This window comes from Sebastes umbrosus, chromosome 14 (assembly GCF_015220745.1).
Source record: "Sebastes umbrosus isolate fSebUmb1 chromosome 14, fSebUmb1.pri, whole genome shotgun sequence".
Taxonomy (NCBI): Eukaryota; Metazoa; Chordata; class Actinopteri; order Perciformes; family Sebastidae; genus Sebastes; species Sebastes umbrosus.
In genome coordinates, this window is record NC_051282.1 from 32,324,431 (window position 1) to 32,334,430 (window position 10,000).

Below are 10,000 nucleotides of genomic sequence, written 5' to 3' on the forward strand. Positions count from 1 at the left end.
AGGACCTATAATACCTCCTCAAGAACCATTAGAACTCTTCAAGGTCCTCTAGAATTTCCACAAGACAAAGAACACCAACTCAAGTACCATCAAAACATCCTGAGAGACCCCTAAAAACTCAATACCGACTCCTAGAAGTTCCTCTAGAACCCACAATACTTCCCCAAAGTGATCCTCAACACCTCCCCCTCGATACTCCTCAAGGACCCTTAGATCCTTCTCAAGGACCTCTAAAACATCTCCAAGGACCGTTTGACCGTTTGCAGTCAGGCCTTGCTGAGGACATCTGGCTGAGTCAGTATCGTCTTTAAATCTCCTCTTAAAACAGACTTTTATCAGCAGAACCACCAGCAGAACCACCAGCAGAACCACCAGCAGAATCACCAGCAGAATCACCAGCAGAACCACCAGCAGAACCACCAGCAGAACCACCAGCAGAATCACCAGCAGAACCACTAGCAGAATCACCAGCAGAATCACCAGCAGATCCACCAGCAGAACCACCAGCAGAACCACCAGCAGAATCACCAGCAGAACCACCAGCAGAATCACCAGCAGAACCACCAGCAGAACCACCAGCAGAATCACCAGCAGAACCACCAGCAGAACCACCAGCAGAATCACCAGCAGAACCACCAGCAGAACCACCAGCAGAATCACCAGCAGAACCACCAGCAGAATCACCAGCAGAATCACCAGCAGATCCACCAGCAGAACCACCAGCAGAACCACCAGCAGAATCACCAGCAGAACCACCAGCAGAACCACCAGCAGAATCACCAGCAGAACCACCAGCAGAATCACCAGCAGAATCACCAGCAGAACCACCAGCAGAATCACCAGCAGAACCACCAGCAGAATCACCAGCAGAGCCACCAGCAGAATCACCAGCAGAATCACCAGCAGAACCACCAGCAGAACCACCAGCAGAACCACCAGCAGAATCACCAGCAGAACTCCACCACAGCTTCAGAGGTGTGAATACATGTGATGAATGTGTACAATACATACATATATATATAAACTGGAAAAACAAAGTTGGGAAACTTGTGTTTGGTGGATTATTTCTCTGTTGTTACAATGCTAATTGGCATTGGCATTCGGACCCCAGGAAGACTAACTGGTGCCATTGGTATCAGCTAATGGGGATCCTTTTTAAATAAAATAAATAAATAAATAAACCAACAGGAGAATACACTGTTTACCATTGACGGAGCATTTTGGCAAATTTTTCTTGGGTGCTCCCCACATAATCAGCTGTGCTGCTCATCCCACAAATACATGATCCTTACAAGTGTGACATCATTGTGAAGGTCAATAAACAGGCTTTACAACCATGTAAAATACAATGACCATTAGCATTGTAACAACAGAGAAATAATCCACCAAACACAAGTTTAACAACTTTGTTTTTCCAGTTTATATCTGAATGTGTGATCAGGAGGGTTAGTGCAGGTGTCTGGAACACAGGAGGAGGCGACGGCCCAGAAACTTCCCTTCAGAACCAGTTAGTGTTTTAGAAATGAAATGAAATGTTAGTTTGATTCTTTGACCATAGCAACGTTTCTACGGTAACTACGGGAGATCTGGAAACGACCACTAATTTGTGACAGAGTACCGACAGACACCCAGCGGCTTCAGCAGCCAATCAGGAACCAGGACCTACGTTCAGCTGGCGGGAGCCTGTGCTCCGATCCGACAGGTTCCTCTTCAGGTTGTGTACCTTGAGCTTGATGAGGGAATGAATGAATGGATGAATCAATGAATGGATGAATGAATGAAGGAATGAATAATGAATCAATGAATGGATGAATGAATCAATGAATAATGAATGAATCAATGCATGGATGAATGAAGGAATGAATGAATCAATGAATGAATGAATGAATGAATGAATGAATGAATGAATGAATCAATGAATAATGAATGAATGGATGAATGAATGAATGAATGAATGAATCAATGCATGGATGAATGAAGGAATGAATGAATGAATGAATCAATGAATGAATCAATGAATCAATGAATCAATGAATCAATCAATCAATGAATGGATGACTGAATGGATGAATGAATGAAGGAATGAAGGAATGAATGGATGAAGGAATGAATGAATGGATGAATGGATGAATGAATGAAGGAATGAAGGAATGAATGGATGAATCAATGAATGAATGAATCAATCAATCAATCAATCAATCAATGAATGGATGAATGAATGGATGAATGAATGAAGGAATGAATGAATGAATGGATGAAGGAATGAATGAATGGATGAATGAATGGATTAATGGATGAATCAATGAATGAATGACTGAATGGATGAATGGATGCATGAATGAATGAATGAATGGATGAAGGATGTATAGAAGAGCAGATGAGTAGGTCTGAGTGTAACGGTGAGACAGGTGAGTGTGTGTCTACCTGTGACCTGTCGGGGGAGTGTCTTCTGTTGGACACGTCGGTGAAGTCGGAGACGTTCCTCCGGTGGGTGTGAGCAAACGTCTGCAGCAGAGAAGGATTTTAAATGCACTTCAAGTTTCTACAGAACCGCTCAAACGTTATTATCTCGTTAGCACAAGTTATCTTTTTCACAAATGTTGGTTTGCCTCACGTCTTCGGCCACGCTGTGTCTCCAGTTCCTGGCCGGCACAGTCGTTCCCTCCTCAGAAACTCCATTTCCCATCAGTCTTTGGGGCAAAGCCGGAAGCTGGAACAATCAATGAATCAATGAATCAATGAATTAATGAATGAAAACCTAGGTGCACTAACAGACTCATTGATCTATGATTGATTACCTCCTGCATCCTGATCTGAGGGCAGTTTCCATCCTTCAGGTCCAGCTTGGCTCTGGGAATCAGAACCGCGAGCTGCTGAGGATTCTGGGAAAAACCATCAGTGACAAATTGGAGATTAAAATAGCAAAACTGATGAGAGATTGACGAGTCAAAGTTGAGTCTGTGTGTGTGTGTGTGTGTGTGTGTGTGTGTGTTGTACCGTTGTGAAGACGTCGTTGTCATTCTGTGCGTGTACGGGATAATCCTCCTGTGGCAGCGGCGGCTTCAGATTAATCACATTAACAACAATTATTATTTAAAAAAAGACAATTTTAGCTCAATAAAACACAGAACTGTTCTTCAGTCGTGGAACGGCTTCAGCTAACGTAAAGCTGAACGTACGCTGTACGATTTTAGACATGTTGTTGTGTACTTCCTACTCCGACTGTACGAGGAGATCGCTTCCGATCTTTAGCCAAAGCTTCCGATTTATGTGATCACGCTGTATGGTCAGATCATCAGCCAAGACCTGCGTGATCACGCTGCACGCTCCGATCATCAGTCACGACCTGAGTGAACACGCTGCACGCTCCGATCATCAGTCACGACCTGAGTGATCACACTATACGCTACGATCATCAGCCACGACCTGAGTGATCACGCTCTACGCTCTGATCATCAGTCACGACCTGAGTGATCACGCTATACGCTCCGATCATCAGTCACGACCTGAGTGATCACGCTGCACGCTACGATCATCAGCCACGACCTGTGTGATCACGCTATACGCTACGATCATCAGCCACGACCTGAGTGATCACACTGTATTTTGGGCCAGAAACAGGCTAAAATCGTACAGCGTACGCCCCGCTTTAGCCCAGTTTAAACCAGCTTTAGCCCAGCTTTAGCCCTGCTTTAGCCCAGTTTAACCCAGCTTTAGCCCAGCTTTAGCCCCGCTTTAGCCCAGTTTAACCCAGCTTTAGCCCAGCTTTAGCCCCGCTTTAGCCCCGCTTTAGCCCAGTTTAACCCAGCTTTAGCCCAGCTTTAGCCCCGCTTTAGCCCCGCTTTAGCCCCGCTTTAGCCCCGCTTTAGCCCAGTTTAACCCAGCTTTAGCCCCGCTTTAGCCCAGTTTAACCCAGCTTTAGCCCAGCTTTAGCCCCGCTTTAGCCCCGCTTTAGCCCCACTTTAGCCCCGCTTTAGCCCAGTTTAACCCAGCTTTAGCCCAGCTTTAGCCCCGCTTTAGCCCAGTTTAACCCAGCTTTAGCCCCGCTTTAGCCCCACTTTAGCCCAGTTTAACCCAGCTTTAGCCCAGCTTTAGCCCCGCTTTAGCCCAGTTTAACCCAGCTTTAGCCCAGCTTTAGCCCCGCTTTAGCCCAGTTTAACCCAGCTTTAGCCCCGCTTTAGCCCCGCTTTAGCCCCGCTTTAGCCCAGTTTAACCCAGCTTTAGCCCAGCTTTAGCCCCGCTTTAGCCCCGCTTTAGCCCCACTTTAGCCCCGCTTTAGCCCCGCTTTAGCCCAGTTTAACCCAGATTTATCATACCGGGCCATCGTGGTGCTTCCTGTCGGCTGTAGATCCTGGGGGGGATGAAGGGGATGAAGGGGAGGAGGGGGAGATGGGCTCCGGTACGTTCCAGGACGTGGCCCCTGAAGTGGGGTTGTAGTAGTAGAACCTCCCTGAGACTTTGTCCAACAGCTGATCCCAACCACCGGAACCAGAACCCTGACAGGAAGCAGTTCACAGAAACAGGAAACAGTTTTACAGGCTCTGTGACGACTTGTTCGTACTTTAATCCTACTAATGGACGCTGGAGACTCGTCGTACCTGAGAGGAGGTGGGGGAGAACAGAGGGGAGGGCGAGGTCAGCTGTTCCCCGTCGCTGTCCCCAGACTGGTCCACGTCTCCAGCCGGCGGGGGTGGGGGGTTGCGGGGGTCGGACCAGGTGGTCTGTCTGGTCAGAGGATGGAAATAAAACTCCTTCCCGCTGTCCTGGTCAGTGTGCACCTGAACGAACGACACAGTAGAGACGGGTTCTATTCATTCTATCCAAAGATCAAACCCTCTCCCGACAGACAGCGTTGGTTTAGCTGAAGCTTTAACGGCTGTCTGTCCTGCTGGAGTGTCTCGGAGCAAGGCAGCGAACCGTCAGCTGCTCCTCAGCAACACGAGGAGCTTTAAGTGGAACGAACCTGAACGGCTCCGATTCCATCTGATTAACCTTTAATGAGCTCAGCGAGTCGCAGGGACACGAAGAGACGACGCAGCCGACACCACGTTCAGAGAACCACTGTAAATAATAATAACCATATACTATACACTATATTATATATACTATATACTATATACACAGTCTATATACAATCAGCACCAAAACACAGTCTATATACAATCACCACTGATGGGCAGCAGCTGCTTATCAGCTGTTCAGCATCTAACTGCTTCACCAAAGAGACCAAAGACACCAGAGAGGCTGGTTCACTTTCCACACGTCAGTAGAGAGTAAATGAGAGATCTATTTTTTACTTATGGTCAACTAAAACTACAAAAAGTTAGTGAACTAGGGTCTGAAATTAGCACCCGCCATCCGCCAAATGGGGGTAAATTATTGTCAGTGGCGGTGAAAACGCTAGAGATGGGATAGAGAACAGTAGTTGTCCTCTTTCTTGGCATCTCTCCTCTTATTGATGCTTTCCCACAGTTACGCTGCACAATGACGCATACGCACGCTGGATCGTGTTGCAGTTTGGACCGGAGTCACGGCGGAGAGAAAAAAAGCGCTCAACAGCATGACGCTACTAAACCTGAGGAGACGGACATCCTGATAAATCTGTGTTTAAATCAACAGGAGGAGAGTTAGGAACGTTAGCTGTTAGCAGCCGTCTGTAGCGCAGTCCTGATTGGTTAAATAACGGAGCTACTAACGTTAAAGGAGGTCCAATTGAGTTATTATTATGAGGCATTCAAGCTCTGCTCAGTAAAAATGAGTATTGGGTGAAGTTAAATTACAACGTTATCAGAAGCTACGGTGTAATTATAACTCTGTAATTTACCATGTTTAGAATGATTTTTATGTAAAATATATCAAATATTGAATGACATCAGATCTAAATTGTTATTCCTTCATTTAGCGCAGAGATTTAAAAACTGGCAGGAAGTGAAGAAAGTTAATATCAGACCCTGGAACTAGCTAACTTTACCGTTAGCTACCAAGCAACGAACCAGCTGAGTTCTAAGTCAAAGTTATTGCTGATTGTTAGCTCATTAATCCGTTAGCTCAACAGATGCTAGCTCAAAGGTAACGTTTAGTAACGTTATAATAAAGTTACTAATCAGCTGATTCCAGGCCAGTCGAGAGTAAACAACATGTTAACGTCACGGAGAAGTTCTCGTCATAAATAACATTTTATAATATTTCAGGTCAAATCCAGTAAAGCAGCTCGAACACGGACACGAACACGAACACGGACACGGACACGAACACGGACACGGACACGGACACGAACATGAACACGAACACGGACACGGACACGGACACGAACACGAAGACGGACACGGACACGGACACGAACACGAACACGGACACGGACACGAACACGAACACGGACACGGAACACTACCCAACCAGATCAGCCGACCTGTTGTTAACGATGTTTCACCACATACAGTATAACCCAAAATGATCCGCCTTGACTCAGCCAGTCATCTTATAACACCATCACCTGCTGTCAGTTTACCTCACAGCGTTACACCGGTTCCTTTCTGCTGGTGAACACGGTAAACATGACGCCACCTGAAGGCACCGTTTATCTGTGAGGTCACACACCTGTGAGAGGTCAGAGGTCATCTTACCTGCCAGCCGTCCTGTGGGCTGAGCGGGGAGGCGGGGCTTATCATCCCGGAGGAAGAGACCGAAGAGGAGGGGGTGTCCCCTGGGACGGAGGGGGTGTGGTCGGGAGGAAGTGATGACGAAGGGAGGGCGGGGCTGGAGACGGAGATCTGAGGGACGGACGTCTTCTTCAGAGAGGAGACGTTGGCGTAGATGGGCGACTTAGGAGGGAGCGAGCTGTGGTCCTACAGAGAGAGAGAGAGAGAGAGACAGTTTAAAAGGACTGTTTGTAACTTCTAACACGTATAACTCATTGCTGGTCGGTGTCTCATGGTCTCTCGTGTGTCTCATGGTCTCTCGTGTGTCTCATGGTCTCTCGTGTGTCTCATGGTCTCTCGTGTGTCTCATGGTCTCTCGTGTGTCTCCGCTGTTCAGACTCAGACTCCAACACAAACTCCAGTGAAGCACCAAAACCTCTTGGTTGTATCTAGTGAAGCTGTTAAACAGTGTTGGCCGCGGTCGGAGGACGCGGGGGAGACCGTAGCTTTGGTCTCCAGGACCGGAGTCTCTGCTGCAGCTCCTCCAGACCAACAGAGGTTTCCCGTGTCTTGTGAAGTGACGGGGCTCCGCAGAGAGAAACGTTATCGTCTCCGACCAAAACTCTGGCGTCTCCCCCGTTCCCTCCGGCCGCGGTCGGGAGGCTGAAGCAGGAAAAGCCAACACTAGGATCAGCATTGATTCATGGAGAGACCTTGGTCTGGTCAGCTAACATTACTGCCAAGCAGCTGAAATATAGAGTGATATTGTGCTTTTAGCTGACGTGTGTCTCCTCACTGTGTTGAGCGATGCTCCTTCATGTCTATGTAGAGCGAGCACAAGCGCCAGCAACAGGACGCTGACTTTAGTTGACTTGACGGCCACAGGTGAAGCTGTTAACAAGACATTTAGGATTCTAACAAACAGTCCCTTTAAAGGGACAGAACGTCCAACGCTGCTGGAGAGACGACATCTTTTATTTTAAACATTTCAGTTTCTGAACTCGTGAATTAATCTAAACTCTTTCTGCTGGAGTTCCTGTTTTATTTATTGAACAAACAAAGTTACAGAAACTTTTTATTAACTCTCAACGATTAGTCGACTAATCAATTAATCAATTAATCAATTAATCAGAAAACAGACAGAACATTAACCTGCAGCCGTCCTGATGATCCACTGATTTAGTTTAGAATCTGTTTGTGTTTCATGTTTTCATGACGTTAATGTTCCTCATTAACACTAACAGCCTGTCTCTGGGTGGAGACAGGAAGTCCTCCTCCTCTGGTTTATAAACACACACACACACACACACACGCACATACACACACACATGCACACACACACAAACACACACATAAACAACAAACAGTGTTGGTGTGACGGAGGATTAATGAACACCATCAGTCAGATCATTCAGAAGAAAAGTCAAAATATGGATTTTAATAAAACATGATTTTTCTGCTCCGTTTGGACGTTAACTTGATTTTGTGCTGTCTTTTGTGTGTGTCATTTTTTTCATTTACATTTAAATAAATCTGATAAACAACACCTTTAGATGGAAATATTACTGCGTGTCCAAAATCTGATTATCACTCTACAGCTGCTGTTTGAGAGGGTTCTAGTTAGAACTCTCTACGGTACTGTGATACAGTAACAACACAATACTACAGACACACTGAGACCAGGATCAGCTGGGACTCCTCTGAATGTTTGATAGACAGAGGTCAGAGGTCAGAGGTCACATTAACCTGACTGGAGATCAGCTGTCTTTCTGGACTTACCCATAATGCCTCTCTCTGTCTCTGTCTGTGTCCAATAAATTCTCTTCAACATCAAACTCCATCAGAAGGTTTGTAATCCGTCTGGAACTGAAGCTGCTTCATGTTGTCAGACTGCAGCTCTCAGCATGTAGCCCCGCCCCCTGCAGCAGCCAGTAGCCCCACCCCCTGCAGCCTGTAGCCCCGCCCCCTGCAGCCAGTAGCCCCGCCCCCTGTCTATTCATAGACAATAAATTAATTATTATTATTATTATTATTATTATTAATAATAATGATAAAATAAATAAACAAAAAAAATAAATAATAATAATATAAATGATAAATAATTACTACTACTACTACTATTACTAATGATAATAATATTAATAATAAATTAATAATAAACAAATAAATAAATAAATAATAATAATAATATAAATAATAAATAATTACTACTACTACTACTACTAAAGATAATAATATTAAATAAACAAATAAATAAATAAACAAATAAATAAATAAAAAAGTATTTTAACTTTTTTAACACACCTTTTACAGTGTACTGTCTCTCAGGTGTCGGGTGACGCTGCTGTTTTTAACACACTTTTTACAGTGTACTGTCTCTCAGGTGTTGCTTACGCTGCTGTTTTTAACACACCTTTTACAGTGTACTCTCTCAGGTGTCGGGTTACGCTGCTGTTTTTAACACACCTTTTACAGTGTACTCTCTCTCAGGTGTCAGGTTACGCTGCTGTTTTTAACACACCTTTTACAGTGTACTCTCAGGTGTCAAGTTACGCTGCTGTTTTTATCACACCTTTTACAGTGTACTCTCTCCGGTGTCTGGTTACGCTGCTGTTTTTAACACACCTTTTACAGTGTACTCTCTCTCAGGTGTCGGGTTACGCTGCTGTTCCTCTCTCGTCCTGCTGGTGTCGCTGCAGCGACGCTTTCTGACAGTTTCCTGTCTGACCCTGAACACATCCTGCCGGCTGTGACATCACTACATCCTGCTGACCTCATCACATCCTGCTGTGACATCACCAGACGACCCCCCCCCTCTTTTAAAGAATAAAAATAAAGAAAGGCACTATAAGTAAATTATATAATTAGAATAATGAATTAAACTTAAACAAAAAAATAAGAAAGAATAATAAATATAGAATATAATTAATAAATGATTTTAAACATTAAAGATAAATAAAATAAATAATAGAAAAAGTATAAACAAAATAAAAATATATAAATTACAAATTACAATTAAAAATAATATAGGAAAATATAATAAATCAAGATAAAAGTGTATTCCAGCTGTTAGCCAGGAGCACTGTGCTGGAGGTCAAAGGTCAGCAGTGTTTCTGCTCTGATGAGAATAAAAAGAGGAAACAGCTTTTTCTTCTTCTTCTCTGACTTCCTGTGTGGACGCTGCAGGAAACGACACGCTGTGGGGCTTTTATTTTGTAAAAAGACCTGAAGCTCTGAAATGTGACTGAACTTCATGTGGCAACAAATCAAATCCCAGAACACCAGATGTTTTATCCAGACTGTGGTTGGAGGCTCTAGCTTACCTGTGTGGGGGGCGGGGCAGGTGCAGGTTGAGGCGGCGC

General features: G+C 44.8%; 1 protein-coding gene across 6 annotated transcripts in view; it reads right to left on the reverse strand.

Annotated features, from left to right (window-relative positions):
- Positions 1–10,000, reverse strand: part of arhgap27l (Rho GTPase activating protein 27, like) — a 29,557-nt gene that overhangs the window by 6,518 nt on the left and 13,039 nt on the right. For 4 of the 6 annotated variants that reach the window (XM_037791354.1, XM_037791356.1, XM_037791355.1 and 1 more), the window contains exons 3-11: positions 9,962–10,000; positions 6,624–6,845; positions 4,599–4,778; positions 4,317–4,496; positions 2,998–3,060; positions 2,799–2,882; positions 2,615–2,710; positions 2,425–2,505; positions 1,667–1,729 (exon numbers count right to left, since the gene is read on the reverse strand). The exon at positions 9,962–10,000 is cut by the window's right edge and continues 899 nt beyond it. In XM_037791354.1, coding sequence (XP_037647282.1) covers positions 1,667–1,729; positions 2,425–2,505; positions 2,615–2,710; positions 2,799–2,882; positions 2,998–3,060; positions 4,317–4,496; positions 4,599–4,778; positions 6,624–6,845; positions 9,962–10,000 — 1,008 coding nt within the window. The remainder of the gene's footprint in view (positions 1–1,666; positions 1,730–2,424; positions 2,506–2,614; positions 2,711–2,798; positions 2,883–2,997; positions 3,061–4,316; positions 4,497–4,598; positions 4,779–6,623; positions 6,846–9,961) is intronic. The other 2 variants (XM_037791357.1, XM_037791358.1) reach the window with 2 other exon arrangements.